Here is a 23,394-nt window from a genome sequence, read left to right as displayed (position 1 = left end):
CTCTTTAAGCTGAGAACCATCTGAGATCATCTTTTAGGGAAATAGCAGAGTGGCGCATGAAATAAAGGATATTGCCTATAAGATCAGTGCCCTACTTAAAAACCATCGGTATGAGACCAAAAGATCAACAATTACTCCAAAGCAGAGATAAGATAAGGGCGCAGGGAAAATAGAGTACTGGAAAGGGAACAAACTGAACACAATTAAAGAGAATGTTGGCATGTTGTGATAACTAATGTTGCTGAACAATTTATGTGGAAATTGTCAAATGGGAACCTAATTTGCTGTGTAAACTTCCATCCAAAACTCAATAAAATATTATTAAAAAAAAAAAAAAAAGAAGTACTATGTATGTGGAATTCTGGCATGAATGATAAAAATCTAAACCTCTCTGAATTTCCTAAAATTTCTATTTGAAAAAATTTTTTTTTTTAAATCCCGATACCAATAAAGATAATTTTATTACAGACAATAAATGTGGTTCACATAGCGAATATTTACTTCCTTATATTGGGCCACAGGCTTTTCACAGTACTGCTGATTGGCTCTTGAAATGCACTGGCCATGACGTTACAATAAAACAGAAACAACCAAAGGAAAGTTCTGACATAAACGAAATGAGCAGGTAAGTGTTTATTTCATTTCTACGATTATCTTGGGTCTTTCCTTTCATGGTGAGTCAAACCCAGTGAAAACTCTTTTGTTAGACTTGACAATAATTTCTACATTAATGTCATTTATGTCTGCTCTCAATGAAAGGCAGGGGCTTGCTTTATACTGTATTATGAAAGCTTATCTAATCCAGAGATTTTGAGTCAATTTTGACTCTAGGAAGACCACCCCATGCACTGCACTTCCTGTTTCCCCCAACTGTTCTATTTTTTTCAGGCTTCATTTAATCAAAATCGGCAAGTACTTAAAAGTCTCCCCTATGAAAAGCAGTACTCTCTGTCAGTTAGTTTGTTGTTGTTCGTTGCCATTGAGTTGGCTCTACACATGGTGACCCCATGTACAACAGAATGAAACATTCGTTGCCTGGTCATGCACAACCTTCATGATTGTTGGCATGTTCTGGTCCATTGTGGCCACTGGGTATTTTGAGAGCCTTCCAACCTAGGGTGCTCATCTTCCAGCACATATTGGACAGTATTCTGCCGTGACCGTAGAATTACCATTAGCTGATTTTCTGAAGACCATTTGGCCTTTCTTCCTAGTCTGCCTTAGTCTGGAAGTTCTGCTAAAAGCTGTTCACCAGTGGTGAGTTAGTTTAGAAGATATGAAAAACATAAAACATTGCCCTTGAAAGAAAGAGACTGTAAAAGCAGAGAATGTAATTTGATAGAATGACCCCAACTTTTGTATTCAAATAATCAGAGATTGAGGCCTAACCTCATTAAGGCTTAGTATCATTATCTGTAAAATTGGTGATGATGATTGTACATAACTATGCAAGTGTTTGATACTATACTAGAGTTAAATTATTTAAATAAACACAAAAAATATTGTATAGATAATAAATGCTTGAAGGGATTTTAATTTATTCCCAGTATTTGTCTTAACTAACAAGCCAAACAACCCGTTGTCATCGAGTTGATTCTGACTCATAGTGGCCCTATAGGACAGGGTAGAGCTGCCCCAGAGAGTTTCCAAGGAACAGCTGGTGGATTCAAACTGCCGACCTTTTGGTTAGTAGCCGAGCTCTTAACCGCTGTGCCACCAGGCCTCCTCTTAATAGGTCTGTATTAATGTTGAAGTTACTGTCCGTGTGTTTGCTGTGAATGTTTTCCTTTCCTAACCAGCTTGCCTAACCAACCAGTTAGATGGACATCCACTCATTAGCAAACATTTTTGAGCCTCTACTAGGTGCCAGTGGAGTCCCTAGGTGGTGCAAACTGTTAAGCGTTCGACTACTAAGCATAAGGTTGGCGGTTCGAACCTACCCAGAGATGCCTCAGAAGACAGGCCTGGCAATCTGCTTTCTCACACCGTTGAAAACCCTATGGAGTATTAGTCCTCTGCACACAGTCCAGTACAAACTGTTAAGCGTTCGACTACTAAGCATAAGGTTGGAGGTTCGAACCTACCCAGAGATGCCTCAGAAGACAGGCCTGGCAATCTGCTTTCTCACACCCTTGAAAACCCTATGGAGTAGTAGTCCTGTGCACACATGGGGTCACCATGAGTTAGAATCGATGGCAACTAACAACAACACTATGTCCCAGGTTCCGTGATAGGATTTTTGGATAGAAAGGTTAATTAAACATGGCTCCTTTCCACAAGAAGTTCACATATATAAGCTTGTTCAGTTTGCTTTTATCAGATAAGCCCACCTAACCTTTCAAAGTCATAACTAAATACAGCATGGGAGTAATGAGGAAGGATCTCGTTAGGATTTAGCAATTTAGGCTAATTGACAATTCAGAGGTCTCTACCAAGTGCAAGCAAGCTGCTTAGCAGAGACTAAGAGATAAGGGGAAGGGAAAGCAGGAAGTGGGCCTGCTGGTGGATGATTAAACAACTATCACCACCGCAATGTCAAAACAACAAGACTGGAGGCTTAACCGTCTTTAGGAACTCATCCCAATTCCAGTTCTCCATCATTAAAGACCATATCTACATACATCTCTACTGCCTGTTCTCCCCCCACTTAAAGGCTACCCTGGGTGATCATCATAATATAAGATACATTAAAACGTTGGGGTGGGGGATGAGCAAAGGGAGAGAAAGTGTGAAATCCCGACCCATCCATGGAATGGGTATATCATGCAATAGCGATATTGTAAATTTTTCTCCTGATACTATTGCAGTTCTGTCTTTGAGCGTAATCATTTTATAGTATAGTGCATTAATAAAAAATGCAGAATGTTCTTTTCAAATAAAAATATATATTTGATTTTGGACAGAAAGGTAAAGGCATCTTTAACATCAACTTGTTGAAACCACTAGGGTAAATTCTAAATCTAGCAGCTGGATTTATATAGGAAGATTTGATATCACGTATACAATCAGGAAAGGAGCTATGGTGGTGCAGTGGCTAAGCACTCAGCTGCTAACTGAAAGGTCTGTGGTTAGAACCCACCAGCCTCTCTGTGGCAGAAAGATGTGGCAGTCTGCTTCTGTAAAGATTACAGCTTTGGAAACCCCCTGGGGCAGTTCTGCTCTGTCCTATAGGGTCGCTAGGAGTCAGAATTGACCCAATGGCAGTGGGTTTTGTCTTTTTTGTTGTTGTTTAATTCATAGACAAGCTATAAAGCAAGAAAGTGACTATTTTATAAACTTATGATTTCTGAATGCTGTACTGTGAATTGAAGTTTACTGTAAATATTCCAGTGTGAGTTGGAGTATTAAAATTTTCCCCTATTACTGTTTGGGCGAAACTGGACATTTAATATTTTGTCTCTGTCTTTAATATTATTAGTACCATTTTTTTATTTTGAAATAAGTTGAGAAGCATCTTTTTTTTTTATACATTGAACACATTTACAGAAAATAGGTATTGACTTGTTATTACGTATTATTTCTAGGATATTCACATAATTTTTTTTGCCTGAAATTTAAAACACATCAAGGACTCAAATGTTAAGTCTGTCAGTAAACAAAGAAACAAACAAAAGAAAACCCTGCTGTTTTATTCCCTTCTTGTAGTGGGGGGTAAACTGGCCTGATTGTCAGATCTATGCCAGTTTATGAGTAAATAATGTTGGCAATTTTGACTCAAGCTATTAAAGGTCATATTTTCATCTGTTCGTGTTCAGTAATCTAAATTTTAGCTGTTGAAGAAGTAGTTTAGACTAAATTACGCTTAGTAAATCCAACGTTTGATGACCCACCTGTATTTATGAAAATGAAGGGTCTAGTGGAAGGATGTGTTTCTGTGTCATTTTCACTACAGAAAACCAAGAGATTGAGAAGTTGTTACACACTGGAATTGTCTCCAGAGTTCCGTATTTTAATAAGATGATTTTATATGTCAGTGTATGTGTTTTTTTTTTTTTTTTTTGTATGTTTCCTCTTTTTATTTGCAGGTTGGTAGTGGGAAACCACGGATGTAGTGTCCATAATCATAGCCAAGTGTTCAGGAGAAAATGATCTCTAAGTTAGGATACCAGCGGAATTACCAATGACATGAGAAGAAAAGTAAAATAAAAAGCGAAAAGGCTGATATCAGAAAACAAGACTAGTAGCTAAAAACTCATTGTATCTTCAAGTATAAGATCACTCGGTGCATTATTATGTAACTCAACTATGTTATATAACCACTTCCAGTTTCGTGAATTCACGTGACCTAATCTTAAGAAGGTAATTTTTTTTTCATTAATTCAATAATTTCATTGACTGAACTTCTGAGTAATGCAAGTGGTGTTTCATGAGGTAGAATTTCATTAAATAAATGTTTATTCTAAGGAAGAAAAATGGGAAATACATAGGCTATGGTAAATAGTTTAAAAAATTCCTGTAGGTGATACCAAAATTCATTCACAATGATTAAAAAAAGAAAGAAAGAAATCTGCTAAGGGTTTTTCTTTTTAAATACTACTACTCCTAAGTTTATCTTACATAAGCTCTATTTTATTTTTGTTATGTAGAGTCCTTTACACATTGCTTTAAAATACCAGCAGTGAATAAATGCACATGCTACACTTTGTTTAATTAAGCCACAGGGTAGTGCAGTGACTTAATGTCTAAAATATTTATTAAGACTTTGGGGGAGTGACAAGTGTGCGTGGAAAAGCTTGTCTGCTCATCGTCACTGAGATTTTTAAGGGAATGTGGATTTATGGCTTAGTAGAGTCACTGCAAGTAGTTACCCAGCGAAGCTGCTAATTACAACCGTAGTCAACATTGGCACCTATGCGTGCTGTCGTCTAACTACCAGGCCTGAGAGAGTTCTAGTCTGGTTAGATCTCAGGGGAGAAGAAGGAAGTCATGTGCTTGAGAGTGGAGATCAGGGACAAAATCTAAGAAGTTACGTTAGGGGCAGACAGAAATAATGGTGATGCCTTTTGGTGCATTGGTAAGTATGGTCTGTGTGGGTCTGAGATTCCAAGGATTTGCTTTAGATTTCCAAGTTTTCTTCAGGTTCAGCTCATCATCTGTTTTACTTACCTGCTCCCTGCCTCCTTATTCCTAATTAATGCACTATGTAGTTGGATCCCTACTCTGTAACCGGGAATAATAAAATTAAATCAGGCATGGCTAAGGCTCAAGGAGCTTACAGACTAGATGAAGAGAGAAGACATGTATGTAAATTTCTGTTATTATTATCATTATTATTATGTTCTAGAAGAGAAATAAAATACTAAGGAATTTGAGATTACTTTTAGATAGCCAGGCCAGAATCTGGCAAAGGTTTCACAGAGGTCATAACAGTTTGTCTCATTATTGAAAGACAGAATTTTGATAGGCAAAGAAAGGCCTTCCAAGCTCAAAAAAAAAGGAACAAAACCTATTGCCATCAAGCCAGTTCCGACTCATAGTGACTGTATAGGACAGAGGAGAACTGCCCCATAGGGTTTCCAAGGAGCAGCTGGTGGATTTGAACTACTAACCTTTTGGTTAGTGGCCTTAGCACTTAACCACGGCACCACCAGGACTCCTTCAGGCTCAAGGATGATGTAAATATAGTAAGGAACAGAAGTGGGAAAATTCAAGATACTCTGTGGCAAAATTAGCCAGAAGCATGCAGTACGTGTAGGAAATCACAGGATGATAAGGCTAGAAAGGAGACAGATACTGGCAGGGATAATGTTATTGGTAGTTACCACTGAGTCAGCTCCAACTCATGGGACTCTTACATTATAACAGAATGTAACATTGCTTGGGCCACGCCATCTTCATGACTGTTGATATGTTTGAGTCCATTGTTGCACCTATTGTGGCAATCCATCTCATTTAGGGTTTCCCTCATTTCCAGTGACCCTCTACCAATCATGATGTCTTTTTCTAGCAATTGGTCATTCCTGATGACCTACCCAAAGTAAGGGTAAAAAAGTCTCTCCATCTTCAGTTTTAAGGAGCATTCTGGTTGTAATACCAGATAATACCAAAGTAAAATTTTTTCTTGATAGGCAAAGAGGCACCATCAAAGCTACGTAAGGTAGAGAGGTTCCAGAGTGAGAGCTGGGTCTGGGAGTGGGCACTTCACAAGGTCTGTACAGTGGAGAGGAGCAGGAAAGTAGGAACATGATTTTTGCTGTCCAGGTGAGAAAAGATGAGGCCAGAACTGGGAGGCAGCAAAGAACCCAATCTAAGACAAGGGAAAGATGAGATTGTGAGAATTTGTAAGACTCAGAGCCTTCAGGGTTTGGTCATCAATGGGATTGAGAAGGTGTAAAAAGAGCCTCAGGCTGATATGGAGAATTTAAGCCTGGTGACATTAAGACACAGAGAAACCAAACTGAGGAAGAGGTTAGGGAGGAAATTAGTTGAGTTCTGTTTGGGAAATAATTTGATATATCCACGGGAGTTCTCTCAGATGTTTAGCAAGTTATTGGTTTAAAAGCCTCAGGGATATTAGTTGATTTAGTAGGAAGCAGCAAGCATGATCTTAGGCTAGCTATGACTACAGAGGCACAGAGTATCTAAAATGAGATTGGTGGCAGTCCTGTTCTATTCTGCTTATTCACACCACAACTGGAATATTACTTTGAGTTTGGTTCTGGACACCGTGATTTGTTGTTGTTAGTTGCCATCAACTGGGCTTCAACTCATAGAGACCTTTGTATAAAAGAAGTAAACGTTGCCCAGTCCTGGGCCATCTTCATGATGGTTGGTATGTTTGAGTCCGTTGTTGGGTCCGTTGTGTCAATCCAGCTCATTTAGTGTTTCCCTCATTTTTGCTCACCCTCTACTTTACCATCCATGATGAACTTCTCTAGCGATTGGTCTTTCCTGATGATGTGTCTAAAGTAAGCCAGTCAGTGTCTTGCTATCTTTGTTTCTGAGGACCATTCTGGTTATATTTCCTCTAAAACTGATTTAGTTCATTTTTCTAGCAGTTTACACTATATTCAGTATTCTTAGCCAATACCACAGTTCAAATACATCCATTTTTCTTCCACCTTCCATTTTCATCGGCCAGCTTTCATTTGCATATGAGGTGATTGAAAAGACCATGGCTTAGGTCAGATACCTTAGTCATCAAAATGACATTTCTGCTTTTTAAAACATTAAAGAGGTCTTTTGCAGCAGATTTGCCCCCATGTAATACTACATCGTGTGATTTCTTGTCTACTTGGGCACCATAATTAGAGGTTAGCAATATATATGATGAAATTAACATACAAAAAATAGTAACTCATGAGAAGTGATTTGAGAAATTTGCACTTTCTTAACCTGATATACAGTGGTTTCCCTGGAATGTATGCGTGTTTCACCATTTGGAGGAGAGCCATGTGAAATGAATTATGAATTCATAAATTGCCCCAGTGATAGAATGAGAATAATGAAACTGCATGGCAATGCTGCCGGCACACATTTGGCATTGGGGCATTTTAGCTCTTACTGTTACTCTTGGCAACAACATTGGAACCAGTGGGCACACATCACAGAAATTGTACCATTCTATTGGAAATGACTTTTTTGGCAGTCAAAGTCAGCAACTAGTTAGATGAGCTACCTTGAAAGTTGGTGGGTAACTTTCCTTCCCTAGGAGAGCACATGGCGGGCAAATGCTTGGCAGAGATGTTTGGGAGGAGATTTAAGGAATGGGAGGGTAAATGAGCTGCAAGGTCTTATTCTGTCTATAAGATTCCCATGGTTCCAGGTAATTTGAAATGCAAACTCAGGAGAAAGGCTGGGGCTAGAAATAAAATTTGGAAATCTTTCATATGAAGGTGACAGTAGTAAAGGATTGCCAAAGGAAAAAGTGCAGAGAGCTTGGCATGGTATCCTGGACTATATCTGTATAAGGAGCCCTGGTACCTTAAACGGTTAAGTACTCAGCTGATAACCAAAAAGTTGTCGGTTTGAACCCACCCAGCAGCTCCTTGGAAAGAGACCTGGTGATCTGCTCCAGTAAAGATTACAGCCTAGAAAACCCTACGGGGCAGCTCTACTCTGCTCTGTGGGGTCGCTATGCATCGGAATCAACTCAGCGGCACCTAACATCAGCAACATATCTGCGTTTAATGGATATGTGGGAAAAGAAGGAAACTTAGGAAAAAAAGAAAACAGTGGTTCAGAATGAAAAAAAAAGTGTTAAGGGAATGAATGGAGATACTGTATATACCATGAAACCAAGAAGTAGAGATGTTTTTAACAAATTTTATTCATATTTTATCAATTTTCCAAAAGGGATTGGAAGAGAGAGGCAGGTTTAAGAAAGAGGAGCCACTGAATTGTGTTGTCGGCAAGAGGGTGAATAAGCTGAGGGTCAAAACACTGCTTTAGATTTTGCCGCGAGGAGGCTACCTGTGATTGTTTAGAAAGCGCTAGTGATTAACAGTTTATATGGATTGAGTTATAAGGATGTAACAGTTATAAGGATTGAGGCAGCTTAAGTGAAAGTATCTTCAAACAGAACAATGAAAATGAAATGAAGATAAACCAAAAAACCAAACCCGTTGCCATCAAGTTGATTCCAACTCATAGCAACCCTACAGGACAGAGTAGAACTGCCGCAATAGGGTTTCTTAGTTACCTATTGCTGCTATAGCAGAAATACCACAAGTCGATGGCTCTAATAAAGAGAAATTTATTTCTTCATGGTAAAGGAGGCTAAAAGTCCAAATTCAGGGTGTCAGCTCCAGAGGAAGTCTTTCTCTGTCTACCTCCTCATCAATCTTCCCCTGGACTAGGAGCTTCTTCGCAAACCCTTGGGTCCCAAGAACGCACTCTGCTCCTGGCACTGATTTCTTGGTAGTATAAGGTCCCCCAACCCTCTGCTTGCTTCCCTGGTACAGGCCACATCCCAGGGAAACTCCCTTTACATTGGATAAGGGATGTGACCTTAGTAAGGTTGTTACAATCCCACCCTAATCCTCTATAACAAATTTACGATCACAAGATGAAGGACAACCACACAGTACTTGGAATCATGGCCCAACCAAATTGATACACGCATTTTGGGGGAGATATAATTCAATCCGTAACAGTTTCCAAGGAATGGCTGGTGGATTCCAACGGCCGACCTTTTGGTTAGCAGCCTGGCGCTTAACCCCTGTGCCACCAGGGTTAAGTAACCACAGAGGGAAAGAAATGCGTGTGGGGGTGGGGGGTGTACTCAAAAATAAGGATAGAACTGTCGTACTAGGAGCACTGCATTTTAGCTGAGGTTGCTGGCAGCCAAAATAAGAGGGTAACAGAACAGATTAACTCATTGCTTAATGGAAAATAACCATTTGTCAGAAGGATTTTTATTTCTTGGCACTAAATTCTATGAAGGGCACATCCCATTGATTCTTACATAAGGACCAGTAAGTAACACATTAGACAATGTGGTCAGCAGTGGTTCTGCTGGAGATACAGGCTTGCTTTGAATTGTACTTTCTTTTTTAAGCCCTTGAAGTTTACAATATAGCACTAAGATGAGGTTTGAAATAGTAAGGCAGTGATAATTCTTATGGACAGAGACTAGCTGAGCATGAGTACTCCTGCATTTGAAAAAATCAACATATGAGACAACATTAGGAAGGAAGACATCCTAGAGAGAAGATACCAGGGCAGTTCTGGGAACATGAGAGAGAAAGAGGAACCTCAGGCCTGCAACTTCAGGCCCTTTGCACTTGCTGCTCCTTCTGCCTAGAAAGTTCTCCCTCATCTTTAGCGTAGTTGAAGTTTCACATCAAATGCCATCTCTTTAAAGAAACCTTTGCTGGCTGCCCTGTCCCTTTTTCACCTTCCTCCTATCTGCCACTCTATCACAATAATCTGGTTTATTTAATTCATAGCATTTAGTGCTCTGTTAAAATACTTTTTTTTATTATAAGTCTTCCTCCCCCATCTCAAAAGCTAGAATGTAAGATAGTACATAGAACAATGCCAGAAAAAGAAGGTGCTCAATATCTTGAAGATACGAATGCTTTGTGTAGAAGGAAGTCAGCTCAGTTTTGATGTGATGACTAGGTGGGTTCTTGGTGCTGGAAATGGAGTAAAAAAAAAAAAAAAAGGTGGGTTCTTGGTGCTGGAAATGGAGTAAGTTCTCCCTAAATTGTCAGCTGAGAAGAGGATGATGATTATGATATTCATACAATTTTGTCCTGGGATTTTTAAAAACATTGGGACTTGGAGGAAGAGCCGAGATTCTCTGTATACTTTCCTGTCCACTCACAAGGAACATGGGTACTAATATGAATGGAAATTTCATGAATATCTTTTGAGTCATGTTTCTACGGGGTAGAGCCTAAGGAAGAGGCACAAAGGGCCCTTTCCAGTGGCAAGCTCCTTTTGCTTTCCTTTTGGATAAGGTTGTTTAATCTCACCCACTTCAATATTGGAGAACATCTTTCAAGAATATCTTATGCTACTTTAGTGTAGATGATGTTTCAGGGCTTTTTCTAAGAGTAATTAGCCAATAGGTACATCTCTTTTTAAGACCCCTCCTGGTATCTAACATAAAACTCTTATTGTGTTAAAATGTTTGTGTACTGGGAGTAGGGAATGCCTCAAAATTATCTAAAAGATAAATCAAATCACTCACAAAGAAAACCAGTCACCAGTAGAAAGAATCAGGTGGTAAGAGACTGAGCCAGAGAATACATTGATAGGCTAGTCTTGGACAAAGACTCTTCTTGTGTTGTAAGTTGCCATGTTGGCTTCAACTCATGGCGACCTTATGTATAACAGAATGAAATGTTGCCTGGTCTTGCGCCATCTTTGTGATCATTGGTATGTTTGAGCCCATTGTTTCCGCTATTGTGTCAATCCATCTCATTTGAGGGTTTCCATCATTTTTGTTGACCCTCTGCTTTACCAAACATGGTATCCTCTTCTAAGATTGGTCTTTCCTGATGATGTTTGAAAAGACTATCTGTGAGTAAATAAAGGAGAAATACCAACAGCCTCAAGGGGCTAACAGAATCAAGGAAAGCTTTATTTTATTTAGGATGTAGGGAGAACTGAGCTTAGGCTGTAAGAATCAAAATTATCAATGGAGAAGGTTCAGGAAAATTGCCATGGAATTTCCTGGAGCATCGATTTTACTCATTCATAAGAGATTTAATGTGTTTCTATATCAAAATAAAAACCAATGTTAGAGAACAGTATATAATATTTAATTTATTTTTGAAGATTAGACCTGGTACTTGGAGGAAACTTTGATTATATAGCCACAGTTCTGGGTTTTGCCTCCAGGCTCCAAGATGCAAATTTGCAGTTCAGAGAGAGTGGAATTTCCCCAAGGTTGTGGATAAGCAAAGGATTTTAGAATCGTGGAGTACAGTAACCTAAAAAGGGACCTTGAAACTACACAAGTCCACAAAAATAAGGGTTTTTCTTTTTTTCTTCCTCTCCTCGTCTCTAATATTTCAGCACATACCCAGAAGAAAGGCACTGTGAGACAAATATTACAAGTTGGTTTTCTCAAATGACTTCAGTTGAACCATCTGAAATGGCCAAAAAGTGTTTTCAGTTTACAAGAAGACAGAATAAAAAATACTCAATTTAGCATTTTTTTTTAATATGGTCAATGGAGTCCTGGTGGTGCAGTGGTTAAGAGCTTGGCTACTAACTAAAAGGTTGACAGTTTCAATCTACCAGCTGCTTGGGCAGTTCTACCGCATCCTGTACGATCACTATGAGTCAGAATAGATTTGATGGCAACTGTTTTTTTTGGTATGGTGAATGAGGAGTTTTGATTCCCATTCACAGTGAAACCAAAGGCTACCCCGTCCTGCGCCATCCCCATGATTAGTCCCCCTACTACAAATGTGTTAAATACAGTACAGAAAATAATGGAATGAGAAGTCAGAGGAAGGAGGGTCCACCCTCTTACCTTCTCTCATTCAAGGAAATATATGACGGAGAGCATCCAAAGTTCTGGGCACAAGGGGGAGAAGTGAGCTCATTTTTCTAAGGCTCGAAATCTGACTTTCCTCCAGGAATTTCCCAGGAATGAGCTGCCTGTTTTATCTTCATCCTGTAGCTGTTTCTTGGCTTTGCCTGCCAAACCTGCTTCCTAGTGTTCTAGGCTCTGCGATAAACTTCAGGGAATTCAGAGCATAATTAACTGAAGTAGAAAAATTCTGAGGTACTTCAAAAAATTTAGATCACATTTAAGAGCAGTAGAAAACCATACAGACTTAGGCAGTAATATAAATGCAGTTTTGGGAAAATGTTATATGGAAGCTGTCTAATGCGCAGAGTCAGGATGGAAGTGAAATGAATAAAGCTGTAAAAAGAAGAAACAGAGGCAGCTTAAAATTATGAGGAAGGACAGAGTACTTGTTTTTCGACAGGTGTTTAGCGGATTACCCTATAAGTAACATGCACTCAAATTTTCCGAATATATTAAAGCTAATGTTTCCTGAAAGAACTCATATGGAGCGTTCTGAACTCCCCGTTTACTTATGATTTGTCTTGGTTCGTAATAACATATATGGAATAACAGGATGGCTTTCTTTTCAAGGAAGTCACTGCAGCAGGAAATGATGAATTATTAAGAGCTGTTCGGAATTTGATGGCCACCAAGGGGAAATGAAAGAAAAGAATCTGAATGTATTCCAGGAAAATCAGTAACTATACCTAACGCCCTGGTCGGTATTGTATTTGTTTTGAAATGAGGGCTTGGCAATGTTGCAAGTACTTCATCACCACTGGAAATACTTTACAGCTAAACAGAGCAAGTGATGTTTTTTATAGCCAAGACTTTTACATATTTATTAAAACTAGTATGTTATTTGAATGGAATTAAAATGTGATTATCATAGGGCTTGATATGGTAGACAATACAGTATAACCTTAAGAAGCTTATTTTGTACCTGGAATTGGTTTTTACAGACAGTATGAAACATTAATGACAATTTATTTAGTTTAACTTTTGTTGTTGGTGTTATTAGGAACCCTCTAGTCAATTCCAACTTGTGCAGCAGAACAAAACGCTGCCCAGTCTTGCGCCATCCTCACAATTGTTGCTATGCATGAGCCCATTGTTGCAGCCACTGTGTCAGTACGTCTCATTGAGGATCTTCCTCTTTTATGCTGACCCTCTATTTTACCAAGCGTGATGTCCTTCTCCAGGGACTGATCCTTTCTGAAAACATGTCCAAAGGACATGAGACACAGTCTTGCCATCCTTCCTTCCAAGGAGCATTCCTGTTGTACTTTTCCAAGACAGATTTGTTTGTTCTTTTGGAAGTTCATGGTATACTCAATATTCTTCACCAACACCATAATTCAAAAGCATCAGTTCCTTTTCTGTCTTCCTTATTCATTGTCCAGCTTTCACGTGTATATGACCTGATTGAAAATACCATGGCTTGGGTCAGGCGCACCTTAGTCTTCAAGGTAGCATCTTTGCTTTTTAACACTTTCAAGAGATCTCTTGCAGCAGATTTGCCCAGTGTAATGTGTCTTTTGATTTCTTGACTGCTGCTTCCATGGGAGTTGATTGTGGCTCCAAGTAAAATGAAATCCTTGACAACCTCAATGTTTTCTCTCTTTACCATGATGTTCCTCATTGGCCCAGTTGTGAGGAATTTTGTTTCCTTATGTTGAGGTGTAATCCATACTGAAGGCTGTGGTCTTTGATCATCAGTAAATGCTTCAAGTCCTCTTCACTTTCAGCAAGCAAGGTTGTGTCATCTGCATAATGCAGGTTGTTGATGAGTCTTCTTCCAATCCTGATGCCCTGTTCTCCTTCATATAGTCCAGCCTCTCGGATTATTTGCTCAGCGTACAGATTGAATAGGTATAGTGAAAGGATACAGCCCTGACGTACACCTTTCCTGACTTTAAACCATGCAGTATCCCCTTGTTCTGTTCGAGTGCATCTTGATCCATGTACAGATTCCTCAAGAGCACAGTTAAGTGTTCTGGAATTCCCATTCTCCACAATGTTATCCGTAATTTGTTGTGATCCACACAGTTGAATGCCTTTGCATAGTCAATAAAACACAGGTAAACATCTTTTTTGGTATTCTGTGCTTTCAGCCAGGATCCATCTGACATCAGTAATGATATCCCTGGTTCCATGTCATCTTCTGTTGATGTACTGCTGCAGCCACTTTTGAATGATCTTCAGGAAAATTTTGCTTGCATGTGATAGTAATGATATTGTTCGGTAATTTCTGCATTTAGTTGGATCACCTTTCTTGGGAATAGGCATAAATATGGATCTCTTCCAGTCAGTTGGCCAGGTAGCTGTCTTCCAAATTTATTGGCGTAGATGAGTGGGCACTTTCAGTGCTGCATCTGTTTGTTGAAATATCTCAGTTGGTATTCTGTCAATTCCTGGATCCTTGTTTTTTGCCAATGTCTTCAGTGCAGCTTGGACTTCTTCCTTCAGTATCATTGATTCCTGATTATATGTTACCTCCTGAAATGGTTAAATGTCAACCAGTTCTTTTTGGTATAGTGACTGTGTGTATTCCTTCCATCTTCTTTTGATGCTTCCTGTGTCGTTTAATATTTTCCCCGTAGAATTCTTCACTATTGCAACTCGAGGTTTGAATTTTTTCTCCAGTTCTTTCAGCTTGAGAAATGCTGAGTGTGTTCTTCGATTTTGGTTTTCTATTTCCAGGTCTTTTGCACATGTCATCATAATACTTTGTCTTCTTGAGCTGCCCTTCGAAATCCTCTGTTCAGCTTTTTTACTTCATCCTTTTTTCCTTTTGCTTTAGCTACTGGACATTTAAGATCAAGTTGCGGAGTCTCTCCTGACATCCGTTTAGGCCTTTTCCTTCTCTCCCGTCTTTTTAATGACCTCTTGCGTCTGTCAGTCTGTTGTACTGTGGGGGCTTATATGTTTCTGTGATGCTGGAAGCTATGCCACTGGTATTCAAATACCAGCAAGGTCACCCATGGCAGACAGGTTTCAGCTGATCTGACAGACTAAGACAGACTAGGAAGAAGGATCCGGTGGCCTAATTCTGAAAAGAATTTAAAAAAAAATGAAAAGCATTAGCTAGTGAAAATCTTATGTTGTGAACTGAGGTGTTACATTCTAGAGACGTGATTTGGTCTAAGAAAGAGTAGAATAATCTGCTATATTGGCACTGTTTATCATATATATATCTTCAGCCTTTACATGTCAAAGAAAAATGTTTTCAAGTTCCAGACTGAAGTCACATCCTCATCACCTATTTCTGTTTCTATTTTGCATGGAACCATACCCAAACAGAAGCTAATCTTCTCATTTTGTGATGTTCAGATCAAAGGGAAAAAAGAATCAAAGAATCAGTTGGCATAGGCCCATGGCTTAGAAGTGTTTTCTGTATGTCAGTCTGATTAATCAATTCTTCAGAGAAGAAAAAATGAGCACTTGCAACTAGATGAACCAAATTACGTGTTCCTTAGTCTAAAAAAATGCAGATAGGATGCAATAGATGTCTACTTGAATCATAGGCTCTGTCTATAGCTCATTCAGCATAGGATGAAAATAGGTAGGACAGAAAACTATCTGAGTTTTCCTAAAATTATCCAGAGATAGTTCATGGGCCTTCTTTAACTCCTTTCACTCCAGTGGTCTGTAACGCCAACAACGGCACAGATAGAGATGGCCCCTTCTAGGTCCTCTAGGTCCCTCTAGGCATGTGGAGGAATGTAATCACAGTTGGCAGCTGAGGGTTGGCCTGGGTGGTTGGATCCTAATATTTTGTTTTCTCTGAAAATTATTTTCTTTCAAATGCTGATAAGGGCTGAGCCCAAAGCATTTTGATGCCCTCTTCAAATAAAGGCGAAGTACAATAGAAACATTAGGCATTCCATTTTCAGTGTGTATGTGTCTTGTTTTATGCATTGTATCTTAAAATATTTATTTTTAGCCCGAAACTGGGTGACTGACACTTGGTAGGCTCTCCACAATAATTGCTGAATGAATAAATTGAATTACACAATGAGCTTTTGCTATTGAAAATCATTATTAAAGTATTCTACAGCCATCTCAGCATCTTTATAGTCCAGCAAACAAAGAATATGGCTCATGGGTATAGAATTTCTTACAATAACCCACCCAGCACTCTTTATTTATTCTTTTCCAATTTTGTTAACTAAAAACTTGGAGCACCACACCAAACCACAAGATATAGAGGAGGAAAGATACAACATTTGAGGAACGACCTACAGCCAGATGATAAGTAATACTGCCTTAGTAGTTTCCGTTTAGCTGAAGAGTGGGGAATAGCTGAAAAGTTATATATCTTTATTGGATATTTTTGGCTGGAACTTGTTATTCCCTTTGCATTTTTACTTTATTTAAAATAGGCCATAAAATATTAGCGCCAGCTGACAGGGAGCATGATAGGATGTCTTTTGCTTCATAGCCATGCCCTTCAGCAGAAGGAGGGGTAGAGAGTGCTGTCTTGAGCTATTGGGTTCTGCCACAGCCCACTGGCTTCTCCAGGAGAGAAAGCCACGTGCCCTTTCAAGTGAGGATACGCCCCTTTTCTCCTAGCAACTGTAGTATGTTAAAGTGCAGTTTCTGCGGTTGCCAGGATATTCTTCTATTCTTGTCCTTCATGACGGAACCAAAGGGAAGAGAAAGTGTAAACCCAACTCGAGGCAGAGATAGAGTTAGACAGACCCAGATAAACAAAGTGCCCTACTCTGATTACAAGAAAATTGAGCAAATGAATTCGTAGTTAATGCTTTAGGCAATTTTATAATTTCTTTTATCTAGGTAAAATCTGGAAAATAAATTTTATAGATAACCAGCCAAACAAATGGCTAGGGAACATTTTAAAACAAAATTCACTACCTTATTCACTAAAAGCCAGTTTTTCCCAATAGAGGGAAAGAGGCAAGTATCTTAAAATTTTCAGAGTAACCTGAACGAGACTGTACTATAGTTACCATCTGTTTCAAATATAAAAGTTTGAAATATATATACATTTTATTGAACCAAAGGCACCATTGATTGTAAAGTACGTACTGATTTTTGAATTGTTAAAATGTGAAAAAAAAATTGCATCTTAGAATTGTTGAAACACAGCATATTACCTTGTTTGATATTTACGTCAATTCTGAGATTAAATATCTTCCTTACTTATGAAAAAGAAGCAAACTAAGTTTCTGTGAGCTAACACAGGATAGGGCTAGAACTCAAGACCATGTCTGTTTGACTCTTAGGTTCAAGTTCATTGTGCTGTGTTGCCTCTTCAGTTCCTTGTACTGGTAATAAATAGAGTTACCAATGCACAGGCAGAACTTTATAGTTGTTGAAGTGTTTGTTTATACTTGTAATTCGCTAGGTTATCATTAGCCATGTTTTACAAATGAGAAGAACTGGGCCCAGAAGGATGGGATGTCTAGCTCAAGGTCACACAATTAGAAAGTGGCAGAACTAGGAGTGAAACGCAAGATAAATGACTCTTAATCTAGAACATGTTTGACTAAAGTCAGACATTAACCAAGTACCAGATCTAAAATTAGATCATGAACATAAAGATTATCCAAAGAGAAATACATCTCTCAGATATGTAAGAAGAGCTGTTAAGAATGTCAGATGGATTCATTGATTTATTCAACAAATATTTATTGAATGGCCACTATGAGGTAGTCTCTATTTTAGTACCTGGGATACAATAGTGAACAAAAGAGACAAAAATCATATGGAGCTTCTAAGTACTATGGAGAGAAACAAAGTGAGGAGGATGGAAGTAGGGGCTTGCAATCTTAAATAGTGGTCAAGGAAAGCTTCCCTGAAATGGTGACATTTGAGAAAAGTTTATAAAAAAGATAAGGAAATGAGCCACGTAAATATCTGTGTGAACATTCCAAGCAGACTGAACAAAGGGCCTGAGCTAGGAATGTCCTGGCATGCTGCAGGAATAGCCAAAAGGCTGTGTGGCTGGGGCAGAGGAATCAAAGGGGAAGAGGGAAGGTACTGGGTGCAGAGAGGTATTGGGGGCTGGGGGAGAGAATCATACAGGGTCTTGTAGACTAATGTAAGGACTTTGGGATTTACTCAATAAAATGATAAACTTAGGCAGACCAGCTTCATAGAATCTGGTCAGCTTTAATAAATCATGTCCTAGGCATCCCAAGTATATTTATTTCATAAATCTAATTTAATCTTGACTACCTGGCAAACACATGTTAAATAAATACTTTTGGGGACCTACCAAAAGGTTCAAAGTTTGAGTCTACCCGGAGGCACCTCCAGAGAAAGACTGGCCAGTCTGCTTCCCCAAAATCAGTCATTTAAAACCCTGTGGAACACAGTTATACTCTGATACATATGGGGTCACCATTAGAGTCAACTCAGCAGCAACTGATTGGGGGCAGTGGTGGGGTGGGTCAGTGGTAGAACTCTTGCTTCCATGGGTGTTGATTATGGATCCAAGTAAAATGAAATCCTTAACAACTTCAATCTTTTCTCCGTTTATCCTGATGTTGTTTATTGGTCCAGATGTGAGGATTTTTGTTTTCTTTATGTTGAGGTGTAATCCATACTGAAGGCTGTGGTCTTTGAGTGCTTCAAGTCTTCTTCACTTTCAGCAAGCAAGGTTGTGTCATCTGCATAACGCAGGTTGTTAACGAGTCTTCCTCCAATCCTGTTGCCCTGTTCTTCTTCATATAGTCCAGCTTCTCAGGTTATTTGCTCAGCATACAGATAGAATAGGTTTGGTGAAAGCGTACAACCCTGACGCACAGCTTTCCTGACTTTAAACCATGCAGTATGCCCTTGAGCTTCTTGATCCGTGCACAGATTCCTCAAGAGCACAGTTAAGTGTTCTGGAATTCCCATTCTTCACAATGTTACCCCTAATTTGTTATGCTCCACATAGTCAAATGCCTTAGCATAGTCAATAAAACACAGGTAAACATCTTTCTGGTATTCTCTGCCTTCAGCCAGGATCTATCTGACATCAGGAATGATATTCCTGGCTCCACGTCCTCTTCTGAATCCAGCTGGAATTTCTGGCAGTTTCTGTCGATATACTGCTGCAGCTGCTTTTGAATGATCTTCAGCAAAATCTTGCTTGCATGATATTGTTTGATAATTTCTTCATTCTGTTTGATCACCTTTCTTGGGAATAGGCATAAATATGGATCTCTTCCAGTCAGTTGACCAGGAAGCTGTCTTCCATATTTCTTGGCATAGATGAGCAAGCACTTCCAGTGCTCCATCTGTGTGTTGAAACATCTCAGTTGGTATTCCGTCAGTTCCTGGAGGCTTGTTTTTTGCCAGTGCCTTCAGTGCAGCTTGGAATTCTTCTTTCAGATCATCACTTCCTGATCATATGTTGCCTCCTGAAATGGTTGAATGTCGACCAAGTCTTTTTGGTATAGTGACTGTGTGTATTTCTTCCATCTTCTTTTGAAGCTTCCTGCATTGTTTAATATTTTCCCTGTAGAATCCTTCAGTATTGCAACTCGCAGCTTGAATTTTCTTTTCAGTTCTTTCAGCTTGAGAAATGCTGAGCATATTCTTCCCTTTTGGTTTTCTATCTCCAGGTCTTTGCATATGCCATCATAATACTTTACTTTGTCTTCTCAAGCCACTCTTTGAAATCTTCTGTTCAGCTCTTTTACTTCATCATTTTTTTCATTTTGCTTTAGCTACTGGACGTTCAAGAGCAAGTTTCAGAGTCTCTTCTGACATCCGTTTAGGTCTTTTCTTTTTTTCCTGTCTTTTTAATGACCTCTTGCTTTCTTCATGTATGATGTCCTTGATGTCATTTTACAACTCGTCTGGTGTTCAGTAGTGTTCAACTCATCAAATCTATTCTTGACATAGTCTATAAATTCAGGTGGGATATACTTATTCCACGTCGTGTTTAGAACCAATAAATATATTGAATGTGCATTTGGTTTTTGGAATGGAATGTGTTAAACTCTGGAATAAATTTTTTAAAGAAAATTAAAACTCTAAAAGCTGCTGTTCCTACCATGTCATCATTGAAACCTTAAAATGACCATCATAGAACTTTTTACTCCCCGCCCCCCGCACCTTTGCATGAGTCAACACAAGAAGCCCTACCCTCTACAGTCACTCCCTCATCCAAAGTCTCATCCCTAAAATATTCTGTATTTCCTTATTTTTTTCCTGTTGCTCACTCCTCCCTCATGCCTGATCTCGTTGTTGAGCGCCTTCCAGTCAATTCCTACTCACAGAGAACCCATGTGACATAGTAGAGCTGCCCTGTAGTGTTTTCTTGGCTATAATCTTTACAGAAGCAGATCACCAGGTTATTTTCTCCTGTTGAGCTGCTGAGTGGGTTTGAACTGCCAGTCTTTCAGTTAGCAGCTGAGTGCTTAACCATTGAGCTGCCAGGGTTCCTAGTTGCGATCATCAGAAAAATTCACTATATATTCAGCCTCTTCTGGGAGCACTTTTTCCACTTTCATGATCCCGGAAAGCTGACTTTTCCATGAGGTCATTACTTCCATGCAGCCCTTCCCAATAGTGGCTTTTCCTCTTTCCTACCTCGGGCCAAGAGATGGAATAGGGTCCTACCTTGCTCACCATTGTCCCTTCCAGACCAATTCTTCCCTAAAAAGCTCCAAATGTGAACCTCATGTATTTAGAGTATATGACCCCATATCCTTCATCTTTGCTATCACACCCTGGTGTCACTGTCCTCATTTCTCACCAAGTTTAGCTCCTGGCATACTCTCACTCTCACACTTTCCTCTTATTCTTAATATTTTCAGAAATCTCTCCTAGAGTTCCCTGACCTCCTCTCTCCCAGCGATCTTGCCCTGTACCCCACCTTAGACACTCAATCCCGTGTCATATCTCCTTGGACTGAGACATGACAGATAAGTGCAACCCCTCTTTAGTCTCAATATTAGGTACCCCATTCTCTGACACCACCACCAGTATTTTGAGTTCATCTATCTCCTAGACTCCAACCATCCTTTGACTACATCGAGACTTAAAATCCATTAATTCACTGTCCTTCTTCCTCCTGACGTCCTTGTCACTCCTCTTGACCCAGTTTATATTCTATAATCAGTTATCATATTCACTCCTTTGCATGTACTCTCAACAGCTTTGGGGTTATTTGGGGTGGGGGGGCAATGTTTATGTGTGTGTGTATATAGCCAAGTTCAATTGAGCTTGTTGTTAATCTCCACTCCCCCATTGGTTTTCACAAGAATTGCCTTTCAATAGATAATTATATATCTAGATTTATATAATTTCATTTTTAAAGAGCTTTATGGTGTTTTTTTTATGGTGTTAAAATATATATAACAAAAATTTTGCCATTTAAGCCATTTTAAGTCTTCAATTCAGTGACATTAATTACATTTACCATGTTGTGCAATCATCACCAGTATCTAGTTTCAAAAGGTTTTCATCACCCCAGACAGAAACTCAGTACCCCTTCAGTAATGACTCCCCATTCCTCCTTTCCTCCAACCCCTGGTAACCACTAATCCACTTTTGTCTCTATACATTTGTCTATTCTAGATAGTTCATATAAGCAGGATCCTACAATATTTGTCCTTTTGTATCTGACTTGTTTCACTTAGCATAACGTTTTCAAGGTTCATCCATCTTGTAGCATGCAACAGAATTTCATTTCTTTTTATGATTGAGTAATATTCCATTTTATGTCTGTACCACATTTTGTTTATCTACTTGTCTGTTGATGGACACTTGCGTTTTTCCACCTTTTGTCTACTGTGAATAGTGATATCATGAGCTGTGGTGTACAAGGATTTGTTTGAGTCATTTTTTCAGTTCTTTTGGGTGTATACCTAGGAGTGGGTTTATTGGGTCATATGGTAGTTCTCAAAGGCACTGGATATGATAGTTCTATTTTTAACTTTTTGAGGAACTATCCAACTGTTTTTTCACAGTGGCTATACCATTTTACATTCCCATCAGCACTGTATGAGGGTTCCAATTTTAATGTGATTTAATATTTTGTACCTTTGTAATTATCTCTCTTAAATTTTACACTATTAAGTTCTAACTCATCATTTCTAGTCTTTTGAGATGTTTTTGAACTTCGATTCAATCATGCAATTTACTTTCTGATCCTCCCATATTTAGTAAAAAGAATATATGGGAAAATGAAAGGCAGTCTAGTGCAGTGGTTAAGAATGTGGGTTTAATGGACAGACAGCCTTAACACAAATCTTGCTTCTACCACATTCTAGCTACTTGACCAAGAGCACATTACTTAACATTTCTAAACTGGTTTCCCTATATGCAAAAATCCATCGCATGGGACTTTGGTAAGAAATGTCACGTTAAATATAAGGAGCATGAAAAATACTAAGAACGTTTTTGGATATTATGGTGTTAAAGCAGTTATTATATTACAGTATTAAAGTGGTTGGAATTCTTTTAAAATATTTTTATTATTTGCAGTGCTGGCCATTTATTGAAGTAACATGTTGTAGTATTGTTACAGATTATGCCAGTTACATTTTCAGATTTTCTAAGATCTGTAGATTGTGTTAATATAAGCATATTAGAATACCACAAGAAGTGGGAAAGTAATTTAATTTGTAAAAATAATTTATAAATCAGGTTTAATTTAGTTTAATATAAAAATCTAAATTTCATAAAATGAATAAAAATATTTTTTCTGGAAATTAGGCAATTCTTAAGTCAGGAATTTGGCTGATTTCTAGATAAGATATGACCTTGGCCATGGCCCACTGGGTATCTCATAGGAAATTCATAAACACCAGCTGTTTCACACCTTCTGATGCTTGCCCTTGATACTTCCCCTGCCTGGGATGCAGTAACAGCCTTGTTCATCTTGTGACCTCATACTTGCCATTTACGGCTGTGTTTAATCTGTCTCTGCCTCTCTGTCTCTGTCTCTGTCTCTGCCTCTGTCTGTCTCTGTCTCTGTCTTTTTTAATCATCATCAATCATACGAAGAATTCCCTACTCTCCCTCTGTCTTCTCCCCCTTCCCCCCATCTCAGGCTAGAAGGACTCATCTCTCTGCATTTACACACAGTTCGCATAGCTCTAAATTTTTTGCTTCTCCTTGGTTTCATGAGTGCTGAAGTTTTCAAAAAATTCATCTCTGGATTGCTGTTGTCTAAACCCTACCCAGCACATAATAGTTGTTCAATAAATGTTGAATTAAAGCAGGAGAAATATATGGAATGAACATTGAAACCCACAGGTCATTTTATTTGCTTTTGGTATTAAGAAAGATTTGACCATTCTTTCATGCAGTTATGCTGCATATTTTATAAAAAGCCATAGATAACAGTTGACGAGCTCACTGCTTTTTTTCCATGATTAGTCAAGGAACAAATAAGTGAAAGGGTCTGTTAAGCTATTATATTTCATTTTAAGTTGCAATTCAACAAGATA

At 38.8% G+C, this 23,394-nt stretch overlaps 1 protein-coding gene across 3 annotated transcripts in view; it reads left to right on the top strand.

Moving 5' to 3' along the window:
* RGS17 (regulator of G protein signaling 17) overlaps nucleotides 1-23,394 on the top strand; it is a 118,187-nt gene that overhangs the window by 5,443 nt on the left and 89,350 nt on the right. The window contains exon 2 of one of the 3 annotated variants that reach the window (XM_049904094.1): nucleotides 522-625. The exons of the other annotated variants lie outside the window; for them this stretch is intronic. Within the exon in view, the coding sequence (XP_049760051.1) occupies nucleotides 618-625 (8 nt within the window). The 5' untranslated portion in view covers nucleotides 522-617. The remainder of the gene's footprint in view (nucleotides 1-521; nucleotides 626-23,394) is intronic. 3 annotated transcript variants of the gene reach the window in all.

This window comes from Elephas maximus, chromosome 1 (assembly GCF_024166365.1).
Source record: "Elephas maximus indicus isolate mEleMax1 chromosome 1, mEleMax1 primary haplotype, whole genome shotgun sequence".
Lineage (NCBI taxonomy): Eukaryota > Metazoa > Chordata > Mammalia > Proboscidea > Elephantidae > Elephas > Elephas maximus.
This window is presented reverse-complemented; position numbering and strand designations above follow the sequence as displayed.